This window comes from Euprymna scolopes, chromosome 7 (genome assembly GCF_053919585.1).
Source record: "Euprymna scolopes isolate OS-2025 chromosome 7, ASM5391958v1, whole genome shotgun sequence".
In the NCBI taxonomy this organism is placed as follows: Eukaryota; Metazoa; Mollusca; class Cephalopoda; order Sepiida; family Sepiolidae; genus Euprymna; species Euprymna scolopes.
In genome coordinates, this window is record NC_136488.1 from 114,676,567 (window position 1) to 114,698,997 (window position 22,431).

At 30.8% G+C, this 22,431-nt stretch overlaps 1 protein-coding gene across 33 annotated transcripts in view; it reads left to right on the top strand.

Annotated features, from left to right (window-relative positions):
• Positions 1–22,431, top strand: part of LOC145279894 (DISP complex protein LRCH3-like) — a 338,958-nt gene that overhangs the window by 127,416 nt on the left and 189,111 nt on the right. For all 33 annotated transcript variants that reach the window (XM_080131416.1, XM_080131423.1, XM_080131410.1 and 30 more), the window contains exon 3: positions 5,138–5,267. In XM_080131416.1, coding sequence (XP_079987542.1) covers positions 5,138–5,267 — 130 coding nt within the window. The remainder of the gene's footprint in view (positions 1–5,137; positions 5,268–22,431) is intronic.

The following is a 22,431-nucleotide window of genomic DNA, read 5'->3' on the forward strand; positions in this document are numbered from 1 at the left end:
AATCTTATTGTTGTCGGTCCTTTTTTGACGAGTTTAAATTCTCCAAAGTAAAAATATTTCTGTGACAAAAAGTTTTGTTATTAGAAACAAGGCAAATATTTTTTTTAATTCCTCACCCAAAATTAGTAAAGTTGCAAAGTTTTAAGCTTCTACTTCCAATGGTTACATTTTTACAGCAATTTCAGTAACATATAGACTCATTTTTTAACCCTTTTTTTGCCCTTTTTACCAAATTGTTTGTTCGACTGCTTTTACATGGTCCACAATTGAGTAGTTTTATCAATTTATAATTAAAAGAAAAAAATCTTGATCTCTAATGTGTTATGAATCATACTAAGAAGATTCAATACATTAGCTATTGAAATGAAATTGATATGAACAGAAAGTTGCATTTCTGTGTCATATTTGCACTTTTTCCCCATTGGTAGTGAGATTTTGCCTAGTGTTTAGGTTGGTTTCAACTAATAATTATTGCTTTCATTTACCACAAGATAACATTACATTTAAAGGATTTTTCACATGTTAGTAGCTTACATTTTTAGTTGTATACTATGAAATTTGGCTTCTGGACCATGGTTGCAAATTTTCAACTTTCTGACAAACTTTAAACGATCATAACTTGATGGCTAATTGAGCTACTAAAATAAATTTGGTACTTTTGTTTATGGTTTACAAAAATCTATATGACGACATTAATTTTTTTTAGATATAATGAAAATAAAATTTTGGTTTGGAATACCTACTTTCAGTTATTAAATTGTCTTGCTGTCGTTGCCCAGGATTGAACTCAAAATCTTATGATAATCTGCACACTTCAACCAACGTCCTATTCACCTTGCATAACAAAGAGGTCAAGATAAGGATACCAATCTGAAAATTGTAAATAATAATAATGTCTCATGTGAAAAATACAAATATTTAAAAAAGGTTTTGTAAAAATTTATAAATTTTGATATTTTTTAGTCCTTGTCAGTAAAGTTTTAATGTAAAACCAAAAAATATTATAAATATTTTTTGCTTCAGAGTATTTTAAGTTATTTTTTTGAAAATTAACTTGAAATTATTATTCGGTAAAAAAAAAATTATAATCTGTACTTGAAAAAAATAAAAAGCTTCTCATTGGTTTTACAGTATGGAGGATTTTATTTACTCATAATGGTTTGCTTGTATTTATGCTTATCAAGTATTTGGCAGGAAGTTACTTTTTTTTCTTTTTTTTTTTTAAGTTCTGGTGAAAAACAAAAGTTTTCATCAAGTGATTATTTGTTTAGGTCAGTGTTAAGATATTTGCAGTGAACAGGAAGATCTGGCATTAACCAGGATTGAATGAAAAACCCTATGTCCTCTTCTGGCCAATTCATAAGGTCATGTTAGTTTTTTTTTAAATTATCTTTTACATTTTATAATAGTCAATTTTGAGATGAGGCCTAAAAATATTATCTGATTGAAAGGGAAATTAAGTAAAGTGATATTAATTGGAATAAATTTGGGTAGATTTTTAGTTTTTACATGCTCTCCTAAGTGGGGAATTAATAAGAACCCCTCTGCACTCCTTCTCCAAGCTTTAAACTCCTTAACATTTCTATTAATTTCTATAATTTAATGTTATATAACATAATGTTATAAGTAAAGCATTTTTATAGACATCAAACATAAATTCAGATTGTATAACAATTAAAATAAAATATACTTATTCAAATATTTTGTATGATGTAGCTTCATAATTGAGATCTATATACAAAAGTCTAAGAGGTTGTGAACCAAAAAATAAACATGAATTACAATTTATCTTGAATATAAAATAGACCTTGCCTTTGCATACTTTTGTGATCGATAGTTTTTTTTTTTTTTACTGAAGCTACTTTAACAAATCTATTTCATCAGTCAGAAAAGGCAACTATCGGTCTCTGTTGTTAAAAACAAAATAATATTTTCAATCTATTTTATTGATTTTTATATTTAATTCTCATCAATATATTTTTAATTATAAATTGAAGACAAAGCAAGAAAGATTTCTTGGAAATTCGATATTTTTTTTTACTTTGAAATTAAAAGTTTAATGTTATCCATTTAGACAAATTGAGTGAAATATTTTTTCAGAAATATTGAATAAAAAAGTGTGTAACACCTTTTAAAACTTTTTTCCCCTCATGTTTTGAATAAAATGAGAACAAATCATGTTAACATATATACTTATTTGGAGAAAAGAATTTTTTTTTATAAGTCAGTGCAACTGAAGTTGTAAACTTGGATTTGAAAATTATTGAAAAAACAAAAAACAAAAACAATTTGTGTACTTTTCAACCATGAATAATCATTGAAAGAAACATGCATCTCTTACTACTTATTAGTTATGCCTAGTAGTAGACATTGTCTAGGATTCTTTACTATCATTTTTGTTTTACTCCTCGAATTTGTAAACACTGTATTGTGTTAATCATTTTATTGCATATAATAGTTCAGAGAAAAATGTTTTAAATACAATTTTATTACACGTAAAAATAATGGCAAAAACTCTTATTTCTATTATGAAGATGGCTAGAACTTATGGCAATGAATTCTTTTCTATAGAAGGAATGAACAAAGATCCTGTTCAAAGGTTTAGATATATTAGCAGAGCCAAATACTATGGGTGAAAATTTCAGGAATTCACAGTAATGAATTTAAAAAGAATATGATAGGTGCATAATAAATGTGCAACTGTGTGTGTTACTGTATCTAATAATGTACATTGACCTGTAAATGAAAAGTATACATGAACATTAAAAATGTGTTGCATACGCTTTATATTTGCAGTAAAACATTTTATACCAAAGAAATTTTTTTAAATCTCATTATGCTGCTACAGGTTTACCATTCGCTCAGTCTAATAAACTAAATTCTAGATTAATCTTATCCTCTCTTTCGATTTTTTTTTTTTTTTTTCTTCCTCACCCACTTTTGCCAATTTCAGCATGTCTGTGTATTAGATTTCTACTCCCCTCCTTTTCAAGAACTGACAATATTGGAGATAAATTTCTTTTTATATGTTCATTAGTATCAAGAATCTAGTTAGCAAGTTGATGGGCTGATTTCAGTTTATTTCACTCCAGACATTATGGCTTGCAAGTTCATTTCTTCAATCATTTTCAAATTTTTGCTGATTTTTTTTTCTCTTATGGAAATTACTCCAGACAAGGCATGAAGCCACTTGATGTAAGAGCTAAAAAAATAGTGCTTCAAGATCAAGAACTTGCCAATATGTTAGATGGATAGATTCTGATCCAGAAAACAGCAATTCTTAGTGCAGTCGTTTTGCATAAAATCTTTACTTGGACATATATAAAATTAAATTGACCCCTCCACTCCCAGGTAGGATGTGGCACAGTGTCAGTTTAATATGGAGATCTCAGTGCTTTCAATTGCCAGAATTATTTGAAAGTTATTTTTTATTTTTTAATAGCCACTCTAATGTGTATGAGTGGGGAGGCACCAGATTAGACAGTACCAAATATGTTACAGATCACCTGTCTTGAATTTAATAAAAATATGTATACATATTTTTTTTTATACTCCATTAACATGTTATAAAGAGTGCTAAAAAGGAGGTCATTTTAAAATGACAATGATGGTTTCTGTAAGAATTTAATTACTTATATAGGTAAGTATAAATATAAAATTTTCCAAAAATATAGAAAAAAAATGGTAATATAGAGAATAGTATACGGCTCTTTATCCATTTCCTGCCAATGCCCGATAGCCTTGTTGGTTTTGATAAAAACATAACCTCCTTAATAACTTTAAAGTCAAAGAAATTCATTACAAAAAAAAAAAAAAAAAAAAGAAAATGGATTTTTTTAAACGCTTTAAAAATATTGATAACATGTTTAGTTTCTAGATCATGAACAAGTGTTGAAATAACAAATCAAACTTGACTTGATAGATTTTTGTAATTATATAACAATTGGTGTCTTTTATAGTTAACACAGCTCAAACTTTGTAAAAAGGTGAGTTTTTGACACTATAGAATAGATTGAAGCCTTTATTAGAGAATGACTTATATATTTTTGTTTCTTTACAATCACAGTGCCATGAAAAAAAGCATCTTATTTTTGGGTTGAATAGGATTTCAATCATTATAAACTCTTACAACCTTAGTGCATTTCAGTAATAAAGAAGTAGTTTAAATATTATGGAAATGGCTCCAGACAAAGTGTGAAGCCATTTGATGTAAGGAGCTAACAAGAATAGATGATTATGGAAATATCCTTCATAGGAGATTTCTATTGACTTTCATATAAAAAATCAGTGCTATAGGTAAGAGGAAAAAGCAAAAACAAAGTTCCACAAGTCTGCAGTTCTTGGAAAAAGCTATTGGAATAGGAAGTTATATTACAATGAGGTATCAAAACAGCTAATTTATGGCGGTGACTAGATCAGTGAGTCAAACAAGCTGGAACAAAGGAAGGAGGAAATAGACCAGACAAATGTATAATGATAGTATTTCTAGAAAAGACCAACAATGGAAATAAGGTTCATGGCATCTAAACATCAAAATGGTGACCATTTTGCATTCCCATAATTTAAAATCTATAATCATATGTGAAATTAGTTTGAGGAAAAAGTTTGTGCACCATTGTGTAAAAAAAAAAAAAAAAAAATGCATGAATTTATTGTAACAAATCTTGGAAATAGTTTTTCATGACTTTGTCAAATAACGTGCCAGCTTTGCAGCGGTCAGAATAAGTCATAGTCAAATGAACACAACTTCCATACCATCCAAACTTACTGCTGATCTTTCCTACATATAAAAGATATAAAAGACCATTTTAACAAGTTTTTTCTTTCTAAACCTAATAAGCAAAGTTTAAAACAAAAACTTATAAAAATGCATGAGAATTCTAAGAGTTCACAACTATGAGAATATTCACTTCAAAAATTGCTTTTTGTTTTTATGATAGTGTCATTGTACAGAAGCACTAATCCCCGTTTTTCTAAATTAACAAAGAGAGGAAACAAATTTATTTCAACTGTATTATCAATTTAATATTTATGATTTAATATTAAAATTAAGTAAAAAAAAAAAGTAGACTAAACTCTTCCCCAAATCCCAAAAATGTTCATAAATTTATTTCTTTCAATGATTTTTCTTTTTCAGCCGAAATCAATTAACAACATTGCCAGCTTTCCTATGTACGTTACCTGTGTTAGAAGTTTTATTAGCAAACAACAATAAATTGATTTCGTTACCACCTGAAATCTGCAAATTAGAGCGGTTAATGGATTTGGTAAGTATTCTTATTTCGTCTTTTTATTTTCTCTTGCTTTTGATTTGAAACAAATTTTTTTGTTTTTTAATCATTTGCTTACAAGAATAGACTTTCTAGTGGAATAATATATGCAATAATCTTAGAAAGTTTATTTTTATGTTAATTTTTTAGATGAGAATAATTTATATTTCAATTACTATTCTCATCATTTTTATATTCATATAGTATTTCACTTGATGTAGGCTTTTTTTTTTAAAACTCTGGGAATCTTTGTCTTACCGGAAAATTTCTAATTGAACTGTATCAAATTAGAGTTAAATTAGAAATTCTGTACAGGTTAGAATAAGACAAAGATTCTGTCTCTTGGTTTTTCTGGTGGGATATATAAAATATTTTTATACACTGAACTCTTGAAGATGCACAAAAATATAAAATAACAAATTTTTCAATCAAAACATTGTTTCCAAGATGTCCTGTACTGTAAGATAAACACTATATTTTTTCAACTTTAACATATCTTTTCAAATACTTGCTACTTTAAATGTTCAAAGTTTTATCAATTTGTACATAACGATAAATAATATTTTATGACTTAGATTAAAGTTTAATCATGAAACTTTTTGACTAAATTACCACCTGTAAATAAATAACATTTTATTCATAATTTGTGAAATGAAAAAGAAACATATGCATAAACTATTAATTTGCGTGTCCTTAGATATTTATCTCACCACAAGGACAAATTCGTCACAAGGTCAGTTTTTAAAGTAAGAGATATCCATCTCCCCGACAAAAACAAAGTAGGGCACCAGTTTATTTAAGTATATTTACCCCACCTCATCTCCGACTGCAGCAAAATTATACATGAGGTCGGTTTAACATTGGTAAATTCAGCCCCCCTCCTCCCATGGCATTCTGTATGGGTTCAAATTTTGCCATCAGACTTATCAGCATTCCCAGTAGGAGCACCCCAGCTGATCAGCAATAAACCAGTTCTCTCTGCTTGGGAGGATTGTCTCCTAGGACTGAACAGAAATCATATTCCTCTCTGACATAAGCCTGATCACAACTGTGTGTGTATGTGTATATATATATATATATATATATCTCAGAATACTGAGGCGAATAGAACACAGATTAATTGATCGTGTGGTATCGTGTCTTACAGAATATTTCTTAGGTAATATTATATAAGGCAATCCTAGCCCAAAAGAAGATAGCTCAATATACTTGATAGAGCAAATGAAATTAATTTTTTTTGTTCAAATTACATTAGAAAAACAATTTTTTAGAACAGAAATTTATTGTTTGAATAAAGAATACAGTCCAGATTTTTTTCCTTAACCCACGGATTTTCGATATAGGCTCATCTCCTCAAAGGGAAAGTCATTAAAATATATATATATATATATATATTAGTCTTTGATTTCTGGCAGATGTAATTGTTGCAAATTAGTTATAACATTTGTTGAAACTCCTTTCTTCTATTACTTTTCTGTGAAAATATATCGACCACTTAAAATGGCTCTCAAATTGAAAATAACAATTACATTTCTTACCGGCATGCAATATCATTTCATAGTTTCTTTTATTTGTTCATTTGAAAATATTTAATTGCTAAAATGTAGGCTAAAACGGAAGGAAGGAGTAAGTATTTTTTGACAGTCTCTTTTTAAAAATCTGCCAAAAATCAAGTAATTATCCAATCAATACAAAATTTTCATCGTTTATTAAGTAAAGAATGAACTTTATACCAGTGTACTTTTTCTTTTCATAATCGATATATATATATATATATATATAGTGTTGTAATGGAATAATTCCAGGAGGAAATCCGGGTATGAGAGCTCAATGTGGTAAACAGAGCAATAACATAAAAATATAACATGGAAATTACATAATACATCGACAATTATGTAATTTCCGTGTTATATTTCATATATATAATATATATATATATGCCCCCCCCCCCCCCTTATTTGTGGTTACAAATATGCTTAAAAATAATCAGCTGAAACTGAACAAAATATATTGTGTGGAGGGTGAGGATTGTAGATAAAACAAACAAACAAACAAAAAAAAACACTTGTGCACATATCAGATTTTAAGGTTGAAAATCTGAATTTTGAATTTCTTTAATTTATCTTTTGTGTTTTGAAGTGTGAAATTTGTTAAATATGTTATTATTTTTCAGATTTGCAAAAAAAAAAAAAATATATATATATATATATATTTTCATTACTTTTACAACTTTGAAAATAAATTAATAATTTTCTTTTAGTGAGCCCAATATTGTTAATATGCCATTAATAGGAAATGCTTTGAAAAATTGATACCAAAAAAGAAAAAAAATCGATAAATAATTGTGTATATTGCTTTCTTTTGGCAATTTGTTGTTTTGTGGTAATACCTATAAAGGCCTACAAACAGTTTTTGCTGCGACTTGCACTTGACTTAGTTTAAAGTATGGGGGACTTGCATCTACCACACTTTCTTGTCCAGAAACTCTTGGTCCTAATGGCAAGACAGGGTCAAGACGACCAAGCATGACACTAGATGCAGGATTTGTCTTCAACACATACAGCGCCTAACATTCCCAAAATGGTCACCCATCTGGTACTGGCTTGCCTCATCATTCCTCAACTTCAAGGATTCTATAGGCAACAAATATATATATATATATATATATATATATATATATAACTTATGAAAAAAGAATTAAACTCTTATAAAGTTGATTCTTCACGTAATCATCAAAATATATGTTTAAAATCATTAAAATATGCGAAAATTTACAGGATTAAATGAACTTAGTCCTGCAAAGGCTACCATAGTTTCTTCCAAACTATCATTAAATTTTGGATTTTTTAATTTCGCCACACGAAATCTATAAAGTGAGATAAAAGATGGAATTATTTGAAATTCAGGTACTTATGTTATAATATTCTTGCATATTCTTATAGCAAATCATCCTAAATTTTATTTAGACAAAAAAAGGTTTAAATATATTATCCATTGAAACAAAAATGGCGGTGAATGTTTTTTTTTTGAAAATTTAAAATTCTATTAAAAATAGTAGAAAATGTGTTAAATTATTCTGCTTTTTGTATGAGAAAATTCAGGCTTTTACCTTTTTCAAAAAAATAAGTTGCTCAATGGATTTTAAGATTTTGTTTTGATTTGAGGACCCCCCCCCCAAAAAAAAACAAACTTGGTTTTTCTTCCATTTTTTTTTTTTTTATTTGGCCGTTCCTACTAAAATGTTTTTTTCTTTTTTTTAAATAAAACTACCTATGTTTACTATTTTACAAGTTTCATTATGAAGAATTAGTCAACAACTAATTCTTTGGCATCAAATCATATTTTCCACAAAACTAATGAAAACCATATTACTTGATGTAATATGTGATATAATTTCGAAATGGTATTGTGCTAAATATAATTAAATAATTAGTAACAGGTATTAATATGTATCAAAATGTCATACATGACTGGAGTTAGGTAAATTCTGATGCTACCTTGAAAAGATGCTTCAGCAGCTTTCTGAAGGTCTCCTGAATTTTATTCTTTAGATATTAAATTTTTGTTGGCAAAAAAAAAAAAAATGATGTTGAGACTTTTTAAACAGATAACAAAAACGTTTTTTTCCATTTATTTATTTTTTTTCCCCCAGTTTAAAAATCAGCATTTTTATTTTATTCAAATATCTATTAAAGAAAAAAAAAAAACTATATATATCTATAGCAATTTTTTCATCTGTTTAAACAACTTTCTTTCATGGGCAGTGCAAGTGAATTGTAAAAAATGTATTGGATACGAAGAAGAACCAATAAGATGAGTAATGGGGGAGGGGTGAATTATTAAACAGAAAAGTCTCATAATGTGAAGATTATAAGTACAGACAACCACTTTTCATTTCATCTTCCATCATGGCAAAGAGAAATTTTATGGTTTTGTTGATATTGGGCAACAGGAAAAGAAAATATTGGAAAGTAGCAGAATTTGTGCCCTGTCATTCTTGTCCTAAAATTCCAAAACCATTCGTTCATCATTTTACATTAATATTGGAATGATATCCCTCCTTACAATATTAAAATATTTGTTTCTTTTGTAATTCATTTTTTTGGAAGATTTTTTCCAACTGGTTACATATAATTGCCAAGAAAAAGTAAACTACATCATGTAAATCCTATTTAAATCACATAAAATGGATTCCTTGTATGATTTTTTTTTTTAAAACTTTCTAGAAATGTTTTGTTTCTGATTTATCCTCACAATGTGTTGTCCATTGGCAACTACACATTCTCTTAACTTATCCTCGAGTGGCCTTTGGTCTTGATAAATGTTTACTTTTTTTCTATCATAAGGTCGTTTTTGTCTTTTATAAATAATTAAAATGTTCACTAAATTCAATTTCAGCCAGGCAAAATATTTGGAATGAAATTAGACTTGTAGTAGACTTTAGTTCATGTCAAACTTTCATACTTACATTTACTGAAACCACAAGTGAAATGAAGCTTGCTAGAATTTTCTTGTATAAGATGTACAGAAATATCTATATATATATATATATATATATATATATATATGAGAGAGAGAGAGAGTGTGGAAGGAAAGGAAGAAAATGTCAATGCTAACATAAAGAGCATTGGAATATCCCTCCGATTTTATTGTTATCGGTTGATAATTTTCAACCAAAATCGAGCAAATTTGTAGTAGCTGTTTACTTATCGCAAATTAAAAATGCTAATTGAAGATGTGAAAGGAAATGATTGATAAAATGAAACTCAAGCTACAGTAATGAAATTCAAAAATGTTAAACCCATTTGTTTTTAGTTTTCGGCACTTTGTCCATGTGTTATTGTTTTTTTTTATTGATGTGGGATGCAATACAGAATATTTCTGAAGAAAATATTTATTCATTTTACCAAGAAATTGCATGTTTATTTTGTTGCGAGAATATAAATTACCACGTTTTAACAACATAACTAAGTGAATTTGAGGTGTTTGTTTTATTTAAAGAAGTCTAGAAGAAAATATATAGTCTGAAATAAGTATGAAAAATATAATTAAAAATATCAATGTCCGAAATATACTTGCCTATGATCTGAAACTTGATGGGCATCAAATATGTTGTGTAAACTGAATGCAGTTACTTAAAACATAATTATGAAGCAGCTAGAATTACAGAATAGAAATACCAGAATCATTGAATCTACTGGTGTTTTAAGTCTGTTGCCTATAAAGCAAATAACCCAGTGTTTATGAATGGCATGCTAATAGATATTTTATAGGAAATATGGTTGCTACCCTCTATTTCGAAGATGTTTTTGGGAGAGACAAATATTGGAAGAAATGTAATAATTTTTATAATTAAAAAATTAAAAAATATTTTCATGAAACATGCTATAGGAAGTGTTAAAGTTGAGTGGAAAAGATTTGCATAACAAGTGTTCAGTTATTTTAAAATCGCTGAATTTACTAGATTAGTATATATAAGAATGTTTTGAAAATAATTAAGTGAATTCTCCAAAGCTAATACAATTTCCCTAAACTAGTAAATGTACTTTAAAAATATTAACCTTCACACTTTGTTAATATGTAATACATACATGGACGTGTAATGTACCAATGTTCATCCAACATGTCATGAGTAGTGTAATAAAAAATAAAATAAAAATGCTGAAAATTTCATTGAAGTTGGATAAAAATTAACCAAACAAAAACAAGTGTAACGGCTGTGTTAACAAAGATTAGTTTCTTAGTGGGTGGCTTCCCATCAAAGACGCATGGACTAAGTGGTCATGAGCACTGGCACTGTACATATTCAAGTGAAAATTTGTATAGTTGAGGGCCAGTGAACAAAGGTGGAGGAAGTGTTTCAGGATATTTGCAAGAGTATTTGCTATTTTCCTGCAGGTGAATTGCTTAGCAAATTATAGAAATATTTAGATTGGCAATATCACAATTACTCAACCGTTCTACTCCTGCTGCTGACTCATTTTTTTTTTATCATTTCCTTCCTCTCCTCCAGCTTTGACTGCTGCTGCTGCTGCTAATGATCTGCTCAAAGCACATTTACTTTTTGAGTTTTTTCTTCTTTCCTTTCTCAGTATGAAATCTGTAAGCTATTGATGATGTAAGACAATTATTAAATATGTCTGCCATCATCATCATCATCATCACATCCACTAATATATACATGCATACATTTGTTTAGAATTTACAATTTGATAAAGGGAAAGGCATCACTTTTCATTTCTCAATCAGTATTTGGATCGGTTATAGCCAGAATGTATCCAAAATAAATATCTGGATAATTTAGCTACGTATGAGCATTAAAGTTATAGAAATAGCAGCATAAAGAACTGATAGTTTCTGTTAAAATAGTTTGCATATATTCTAATTTGTTTTTATTTTTACTAGTTTTGATCTAAAAAAAAGTTAGCGATGAATACTCCAAGGTCCAACTTGATTTGAACTAGTAGTACCTGTCAGGATCACATTATTTATTACATGTCTAAAAAATATATGCCTACAACATATCGTATAGAAAACATATCGTTTCAGAATAAAATGACTGTCATAAAACCAACACCTGTGTTTAAAATGTAAAATCTCATTGCAGTTTAATTGAAAGATGATAATGAGTTTATGTGCAAGAAATGGAAATAAGAATTCAGGTGTGAAGAAAATAGATTTGGATAATATTGAAGTTTAGAGATTTTGTTACTTGGGTGATACCATTAGATCTCAAAACGAAACAGGTGCTAGTGTAATTGCAATAGGAATGGATGGAGTAAGTTAAGGAAATTTCTGCCATTATTAACCCTAACTCTCAACCAAGGAAAGAGTCTATCAGGTGTATGTTCACAAGATGGTGTATTTACATGTTTTGACCCTTCTCATTTTAATTTCTACTATTTTTACAATGTTTTTTTGGACATTGTATTCTAATCACCTTCAAATGTCTTTGTTCTGAAAATTTTAAACTGAAACCTTTATTTCATTTACTACAGTAGACCATTCTCATCTCTGCCTTTTTAATATTGAGTATTAGTTAATTTTGTCATTCTTTTACAACCTGAAATGGAATTTGAAATTGGCAAAAGATTACTGAATATGACAAAAGGTCAGAGAATAGAATAGCTGAATCATTGTGAAAATGATGGCAACTGCGAATAGTAAAATGGTAAATAACAATTTGAAAATATGATTAAATAAACTTAAATATTTATCAATATTTGTTATTGGCTCTGTTTTAGTGTTTAATAATCTTAAAAGTATATATTAATAAAATTGAGATGATTTCACATCTGTGTGTATTCTTTCATTAATATACTTTTAATAATTACACATTTAAAAATAAATTGTTATTGAATAGTTTCTGAAATTAAAAATGTAACAAAAGGCAACAAAATAAAAAAAAATAATGAAGCATTTAAACTGTTTCAAGCCATTTCTGGCTTTAATATTCTTGACTAATCCTTATATTTAAAAAGTTGGGAAGTTATTTACATTCAATAATCTTAAGTATATTAAAACATTGCTACAACAAAATTCTAGTTTTATAACAATTTGGTTTACTTAATAATTTAATGACTAAACGATACTAGGGGTGTACTGACGAATTGGCAGGTAATCAGTCTAATCGGCCACTTTGCTGATTAATTGGCTGAATGATTACTTTTCTCTTTCCTATTAATTTAAAATCCTTTCATCAATGCCAAGCGACTCATCAAATAGCTTTGACACATTAACATAGTAACTGCTAATTTAACTTAACATTTAAGTGTCTGGTCACTATTATGCCCTTTTATCGTTATTAAATAAAATTACAAAATGGGAAGTAGAATTTCCAATTCTTAAATGAATATAATTAAACAACTAGATCAGAAAAAAGAAATTACAAACCAACTATAAAGTACAAATTGTAATTCTTTAAATGAGTAACTATAAGCTGAAGTTATGCTGCTTGCCTCCTCTGCTCTCATAGTCTCCTCAGTATTCAAAGTTGAATATTTTTAAGTTGTAATGTAGAAACAGTAGAGTTTCTCTATTCTCAGGATGCAGCCTGTTCCTTGTAGGTTCATACACATTAGCACCTGTACTAAAGAGCCCCTCACTCTCCATAAATGAAGGTAGTGTGCTTAAATATTCTGAAGCCAGTTTACTCAGTAGTGGTAAGGTTCCCTGTATCTTCTTTCACCACTGAAATGGATCATCATCTCCTGCGAGTAGTAGTAAAGCTACATAATGGTCAAGTTATTTTTGTGCATTTAAGCATAAGAGATTTACTCCTTTCGAGTTTAGATTGTGATTCTTGTATTTCTGTTGTAGTTGCAGTCTTCAGGTTTAACTCGGTTTCTACCTGTTCCAAGTTTTAATTTGTTACTGTAGACGATTCGAAGCTAATTCATCAATTGAAAGAAATGCAGTTTTACTTTCACTTGGATCATCCTGAGTTTGAAGAAGTGTATCCTGCTGATTCTGCTGCATTATCATCAGTAGATGATGTAGAATCAATTTCTTAGTGTTTTCCATGTCATTCTTTTTAAATGTGAATCTTGGATATAGGAAAGTAGACAAACAAGTTTTTATCATTTAGATAGGATGAAAATCTTGTTGCCATTGATTCATTGAATTGTTCAACAGTGGTAAAGATTTGTCTAAAATCAAAAATATCAGAATTAGATTAGACAGCTTTTGAAAGAAATAATCTTAAAGTGAAAATTGTAATTGATATGGTTGGAGTTCTCTGAATTGCTTATTTAGTGATTTCTTCGAATAGATTGTAACTGGACAATTTTTTTTAACTCTTCTTCATCGGTAAGTTGTTAAGGTAAGAATCTTATAGCGTTCCAAATTCTCGTATGAAAAAATGAACAAATCTCTTGTTAAAAAATTCTGTTTTGTTATGAAAAAGTCCTTTCTGATTAATGTTTACCAGTTTAAAAATATTCCTTTAATCTGTAAAACAGCCAAATTTGCTTAGTTTAAAACTGGTAAGCATTAATCAGAAGGGACTTTTTCTGAGCATTCAATGTAAAGCAGAATGGTCAGCACAAACCGGAAATAAATCATGTGTTAACTTTAACAAAGCCAATGCAGAAATAAAATAAAAAATGTTAAAACAATAAAAAACAATATTACTTATGCAGAGAACTTTTTGGAAATCCATTTCTTAATATGTGGAGGAGAGGGTGTCTTTTTTAACTAGTTTGTACTTTCACCTAACAATTTAATAAACAATACAAAACAAATGATTTTGTGCCACAAGAATTAAAGAAGGACAATGGAAGTTTCTTCTCTATATGTGTTTGACTGGAGAAAGGGTTGAATATGATCAGTGCCAAGTGAAGAATTCAACAGCACTGCTAAGAAACACCAATTGTATAAAATCTATTGTCGATAATATGCTGTTCTCTCTTCTATTAAAGTTAAATTGATGTTGAACATGTATGTTTACTTAATTATATCACCATAATAAAAAAGTGAAAAACACGTTTTCTTGGGGATACTATTTAAGAAGTACATAGTGTAAAGAGCTAACATTTGGACATAGCATTCTACAATAGGTATTGATTAGGCATGCAATATTCCACATCTGTAACTTGTTTTTGTGATGTGTGATTTTAACATTAGTGCGAGGGGTGTGCAATAAGTAATGCCCCTGACCCACTTCCAGTTGTCTGATCTAGCTGAAATTTTGCATGTGCAATGATTTATATCTCTACTGGTTATATGGCAAATTACAGCTCTGAACTAATTGTGGTTTCTGTTTTACAGGTGTTTGAACTGAGTCAGGTGTGAAATGGAGCCTGTTGAATGTCGAGCAGTGATCCGGTTTTTGTATTTGAAAGGATGCACACCACAGGAGACTTTTGATGAAATGAAAGAAACTTATGGTGATAATGCCTCATCATATGACCTTATAAAACGCTGGCATCGTGAATTCAAACATGGCCGGAAATCTGTGAAAACAGCTCCCAGACCTGGTCCCCCCCCCCTTCTGCCATTGATGAGGCATCTGTCCGTCAAGTTGAGGCTGCCATTTTGAAAGATCGGCGCATTACTATTTGCCAAATAGCCCAAGATGTCAAGATTAGTACAGGGTCTGTAGAAACTATCATTCATGACCATTTGCATATGCATAAGGTGTCTGCCAGATGGATTCCCAGGTTGCTCACACCATTTCAGAAGCGAGAATGTGTCGAGTGCTCGATGAATTTGGAGATGTGCCAAGAAGATGAGTCAAAGTTTTTCAAAAGACTGATTACACAGGATGAAACGTGGGTCCATCACTATGATCCAGAGACCAAAACGCAGTCAATGCAGTGGAAGCACTTGGACTCACTACCTCCAAAGAAGGCAAGAGTGCAGCCCTCCGCTGGTAAGGTCATGCTCACAGTCTTCTGGGTCCAAGACGGAGTAGTGATGACAGATTTTCTGTCAAAGGGTACCACAATTACAGGAGCCTATTATGCTTCACTTTTGAGGAAATTAAGGGAAGCTATCAAAATAAAGAGGCGGGGCAAGATCAGCAAAGGTACCCTCCTGTTGCAGGACAATGCTCCGGTCCACAACTTGCATGTCGCCAGATCAGAAGCACGGGCGTGTGGTTATGAAATCCTCCACCATCCTTCCTACTCTCCTGACCTTGCCCCCCCCCCTGACTTTCACCTCTTCTCAGCCATGAAATTGTTTTTGAAAGGAAAGCGTTTCCCAGATGATGCAGCCTTGATTTCTGAAGTCACGTCATGGTTGGAGGACCAACCTGGGGTGTACTACAAAAGCAGTCTCCAGAGCTGCATCAAACGATGGGAGAAATGTAATGTAAGTAATGCCCCTGACCCACTTCCTATAGCAGTAGAGCAACAAAACTTAGCACAGTTATTAGTCTTTCTCTACATAGGAACCATCAAGAATCCTGCAAGACTAAGAAAACTTTATTGAAGATTTTATACTCATTGTGCAATTCTTCACTTATTCTTACACCTGTGTATGCACCAGGGAATGTAACAACTCTGCACTGTATAAAGATATTTGAAAACCAATGACCTGTCAAACTCAGAAAGGGAGCATCATCTGTTGTAACTGTCCAAATGTCTGTAGCTCATGAAATGCTGTGAAGACAGTTGAATTTTAGTTTTAATTTTGTAAATATATTGAAAATTATTTTACAGTGAATTACTTTTTTGATGGCATGTTCTAATTTGAACAAAGTTTTGCAATAAGCCTATTAAATCCCATGTCAGATGTTACAGAATATGGTTTAATACCAACATCATTTCTCTTCTCAGATAATGGATCTCTTGTGACTTCGGGTCAATTAATATCCCAAACTTTTTTTTTTTTTTGGCCAATATTGATAATGTAGTAGTTTGGTTTTTCGCTGAAGGCTCATAGTTACTACCACTTGTTCCTGGAAGGCCTTTACCAGAATATTCATTGTCCTTTTTCTTATTTGCAACTGTTGTTTCTTTTGAATAAACATTCCTAAGATGATTTAACATATTAATTGTTGTAAAAGTTTTTGCTTTGTATGTGATAGATTGACATAACTTGTAGGCAGCTGTATTCTTATTCTTGGGATTGACATCAAAATACTTTCAGCAGAAACTGGTTGCCATAATGGTTGAAGGTTGTTAATATTTAATTTCTTATGTATTTAAATTACTTATGTCTGATATCTAATTAGTACTTTATCCCAATAAAATATACATTATCTAAACAAGAAAAATAAAAACTATATATATCATGGTAGTAAGAGTCCAAAAATGAAGAACAAAAGTATGACTGATGAAGAATGCTTTATCTTCGCTTCACACATTGTCGCAATTTACTGTACGATTCTTCAACATGAAAACTGAAAACTAAAATAATTTTCTTTGACAGTGATTTAAAGCACAAAATAATAATAAAAATTTGATAGAAAAAAAAAAGGACTGAAATTTTCCATATGTTTGCCTCAAATTCAATGCAGTTGTAAAAGTTTACATGTTAACAATGCATTATGCTTGTTATTTGATAATATGGTGTAGATGATGCATGTCTCTTCAATAAATTTTCACTGGCAAGCAAGAAAGGGAGTTAACTTGTCTGCGATTACAATAACATTTAATTAATATTAGTATCATTTATGACAACAAAATTTGATGATAAATTGGCATAAGAAAACCTATTAATCGGCCAATTCACAGCGTTAACTTAAACATTCCTAAACGATACCATAATTCATTTTAACTTTCAAAATTATAATAAAAAGTAATTGGTAAAAAGTGGTAAAATACAAAGGAAAAATGAATAACATAAAAAGCCGGGTACGTACAACTGTTTCATATATAACCCCATCAAGCATCTGCTTAATTTGTATAATTATTTAACAATTCTCTTTTTAGTTTGATTTCTAATATTGCACATGTTGAAGTACTTGCTTATGTAGAAGTATTTATAGTAAATCTTAAGAATTCTGTTAATTGCAAAGTTTTCTATAGCCCCCCGCCCCCAAGTTTTACCTGTGTTTTTTTTTCTTCCTTTGTAGTTAAAATGATTAATGATTTATTTCCTGAAACCGAGAACTTGAAAAAGAAAATGTGTAAAGAAAAGGTTTTAAAATTAGAAGTGATAAAGATAGAAAAATTAAAGCTTTCCCCCAATTTTATTTCTGGTAAACTCTGCTCAAACTATTAATTGCTTACATTCTAGGTAAATTTTCTTGAAATGTTCGTTTTAATTGGAATTATTCATTGTTTTCCTAGAGGCTGATAGTAAAGATGAAGACACCAAAAAGTCAATAATTATAGACCTGAGCAGTTATCACCAACTTTTTTAACTTCATGGACCATTAACTGTACAGTTTTATTTTGGCAAACAATTAACATAAATTTAGAAACAAAAAGTGAATACATTTAATAATAATAATAATAATAATAATAATTAGAAAACTTAATTTTTTAATATGAAATATATTCATTAATGGTAACAAAGTGATAGCATTAAAAAAAAACAGAAAATTTATTTAACTTAAAGTATTACACATTTTTAGTGTGATATTTTGTTCATTTTTCTGCAAACTATCAAAAAAAAAAAAAAAAAGTTTGTAACCACTGGAATAAAGTAATTCTTAAATCATAAATAATTTGTTTTCAACAAATCAGTTTAACATGAAAGAAAAGTAATATTTTTATATTGCAATAAAATCTTTTACATTCAAATAATGATCATTTGTTGCTATGCATATGGTGATCAAAAAAAAACTTCACTGTTTATATATTTCTTTGAGGTTTGGTTTGGAAGGAAACTGGCCAGTCCCTTTCTCATTCTCCAATTAAGACAATTGGTGCATTAGGAAGGAATCAGTAAACTGTCTTTGAAGTTAACTGAAATTATGGATGTAAATATACAACAAAATGTTTATCCAATATCTGCTGTTTGTACAAGATCATTACTTTCAACAAATCCTTCATCAGATAATGCCTCTGGGTATAATAGGGAATATTATTTCATCACAGCTGTCTTATCACAATTTACTATTTGTCACTTGCTGTTGATTTATAAACTACATTTCTGTACATCAAGATGAGTATTATCATGCCATCATGAACTATTTTACATTTTTAACTAATCTAACTTTCAGCCAGATTATTCAGCTTCTTAAAATGATAAAAAAAAACCCCACTAATACAAAAAAGAAATCTCAGCTGATTGACTATACACTATAGTTCTTAATTCTTCCATGCATGTCTTCTTGTTGTTCGTTTCAATTATGCAATCAACCAAAGAACTCTATCTTGATTCTCTACATAAAGCCATTTAAAATGATTGTATATAAAATTATCAGTCGATTGAATTAGTATTGTACTCATTTGAATTACGACTTTAAAGATATTTTGTCTCCTTTAAAATATTCAGTTTTCTGAATAATTAAACGTAATATAATTTTATGTAAATAATTGTTCTATTTCAGCAAATCTTTTTTGAAATGGTAATCTCTCTAATTCTATGCTGGTTTATAAATGGTTTTCAAATGGAATGTTAACCTAAAAGAAACTAGTTATTCTTTTCCATGTTGTGCTGAAAAGTCTTACATCATAAAAGAAGCATTCAGCTAGTTTGCTACATCAGTATTGTGTTCATAAAATTCCAATGCCAGTTAAACTAAAGAATTCTTCACCAAGAAATCCAATTAGAAACTCTCAGTAGAAAGGTAGTTTGTTTTAGAAAAGAAACATCTTGCCAATAAATTTAAACTTTTTTTCAATTGCACAATCATTTATTAAATTCATTTAAAAAAAAAAATTTTTTTTCAATTTTCTTATTTTATTCAAGCTGGGGATGGAGCATCCTACTAGTACCAGTACCAGAAATCAACATTCAGCGCTGGACAAGGCACACACTGCTACTTAATTTGACACTCATAGTCTTTAAATCAGTAATAAGTACATTTCTCCTATGTCCATCAAAACGAAACGTATATAACTGGATTCACAATTGCCTCTTCCTAGATGGTTTTGCAACGAAGAATACTAAACCAAATCCGATACTCCCTGTTAAGCAAAATGCTCGATGACTCTTAAATGAAAACTGAAATTATCTCCCTTCAATAGTAGAAACACTAACACAACTTCTATTGACTTTAAGTGCAATTCTTGGAATCTCTTGTACTTGGTTCACCGAGCATATTTGCCAGGTAGTTTTTGAAATTCTTTTCCATGAGTTCAGTTGATCTCATAATTACTGGAATGATGGAAATCTTCCTATATTCCAGTTTCTTTTCATGTCATACATACAACCTTAGTTTTTTTGTTATCTTTTCCCTCTCACCTCTGCTTACCCAGCATCATTGGGAACACTAACTTCTACTAAGGTTGTTTCTTTCTCCCTCTTGTCCCATATCACTGTCGGGTTTAATAGTTTTGTCTTATAGGTTCGTAGCTGTAGGAATTGTTTAGCTGTAGTAGATGGTGTATAACTTATTTCCAACTGTTTTTTGGTATATGTTCTTAGGACTTGCTGCTGCATTTGATATTCAAGTTTTTACAGATTGTTCAGTGGAGATATTTACACATGCCCTTGTGTCACATTGTATAGTAGCTGTCTTCCAGTAGAACCTTACAGCTGGATGTGAGGTGGCTCACACTCTCTACTTCTATGTCTTTTATGGGGTTAAATGGTAATAAGAACGAAGGAACACAGGATTTTTAGGAACAACACACGTATTCACATATATTACAGGCAAAACGAGTTGAGCAATACAATTCCTCAATGGTGGGGCGTGTGCACCCGACCTCCTTGGTCATGTACCAATCTCTGCCTTCAGGCACCGGTACTTGTGACGTCACCAGAGGAAGTGATGTCATGAGATAGTCCATTAATTCCATGGAAGGGCATCTCCAACACCCCCATCCCAAGCTTTTTGTTCATAAAAGCTGTCAGTACCTCTTCCTTTTAGGGTTTACCATCAATGGCTCGGTAACCTATCTCTTACGGAATGACCGCCGTAGTTCAGGTGTTGGTTGAGAAGGTTCAAGATCAAAAGTTTTGAAGACAGTGTCTATCGGCTCATCTTCCAATGGGGGACTGTCACTGGTTTTGACTGATCGACATCTTCTTAGTTGGTTCTGGTGATGTTTGTGTGTAGATGTTGATCCTTGGATTATATATACTATGTCACTGACTCTTTAGTAATTGTACTCATCTCCTAGAATGATGTGTTGTTTTTATAACTTTTGAAAAACACTCTTTCACCTGGTATGAAACGTTTACTGGGTACATAAGTGGTCACTAATGGCCTTGACTGTTTGGGTAAGAGCTTGTCAAAAACAGATCTCACTTTCCACGCAAACATCGTTTCTGCAGGTGAGACTGCTGTTAGTGTGTTCGGGTTGGGTGTAATCCTATACATGTGTAGAAATTGTTGCTTTGGCTTGGGGAATTCTTTTGGCGCTGGTTTTTTAGCTTCCGGCTTTGCAGTTTCAGTTTTTTTTTGCCTCCTTTGGCATATTTCGTTGAAGCTTTCTTTTTCAATTTCTCTGTTGCTGCAAATGGGATGTTTCGTTTCTTCTTGAAAATGGGCAGTGTTTTTTTTTTTTTTTTTTTTTTTTTAACTTCAAATCTTGTTATACCCTTTGTACATTTTCCTAGTCCTGGTGAGAATACTTCTAGAAATTCTTCTTTTAACTCATCCTTCAGTTGTTGCGCTTCCATAGACAAGTCTTCTACCCTATGACAATTTATTCATAGGTTGGTCCCACAATTCAAATCGTTCCATCCAATCTGTACCGAAAAGATTTTCGGATGTCCTATGTACATACACTTTCACTTTTTTAATAACACCATTTAAGGTCACAGAGAGTGTGAGCTCTCCCTCAAATTCCACTTTATCGCTTGTCACAGCTCCAGCTGATTTGTCTTCTGCATGGTTGGTTTCCTTAGTCTTTTCCACGTCTTAAGGTTAATGATGGACCGGTCTGATTCGGAATCCAATTGTGAATGCACAGTTTTATTTGCAATGTTAACTGTGACATATTTGCACTGGTTGTTATCCAAATCCAAGTTGGATCTAATCTGTCGGACGCTGTTCTTGACCTTGTTCTTCCTGCACTGGGTCACTTTGTGGCCCTTCCTGCCACATTCGTTGCAGTACTTATGTTTGTAAATTGACTCAACCAATGTTTCCCGACGTAGCGATAGCACGGGCTTGTAGGGGATCCGGGTCTTGTGACTAGGTGGTACTTATTAGGTGTAGCCTGAGTTTTCTTACTTCCAGCTTTGCTTTTTTGGGATGAGTATTTTTCCGGTCTGAAGGTCGTCCTTCTAATGAATGTTGCACCTGACTCCTCGACATGTCTCAAGTTGTTCCTTACGCAGACTACCCGTTGACAATCCTCGGCCAACTTCTGAAGGGTGAGGCCCTGTTCGCTCTCAAGTCTAGAGAGAACATGTTGTCTAATCTCAGCGTTTTTAGATGAGACTAGACCCTGCGCAAAAATTAAACACTTAAAGTCATCTGCCGATAAATCAGACGGAAATCATTGCAGTGTTTATTTACCATGGACATGAAGGTTAGGTAATCGTCATCATCGCTATTTTGCAGGTTCAAGCACTTCCATCTTCTATAAAAGAGCGTAGAATTTGGGCTGAACAGTTCGGATAAAAATTTGGCCACTTCAGAAAATTC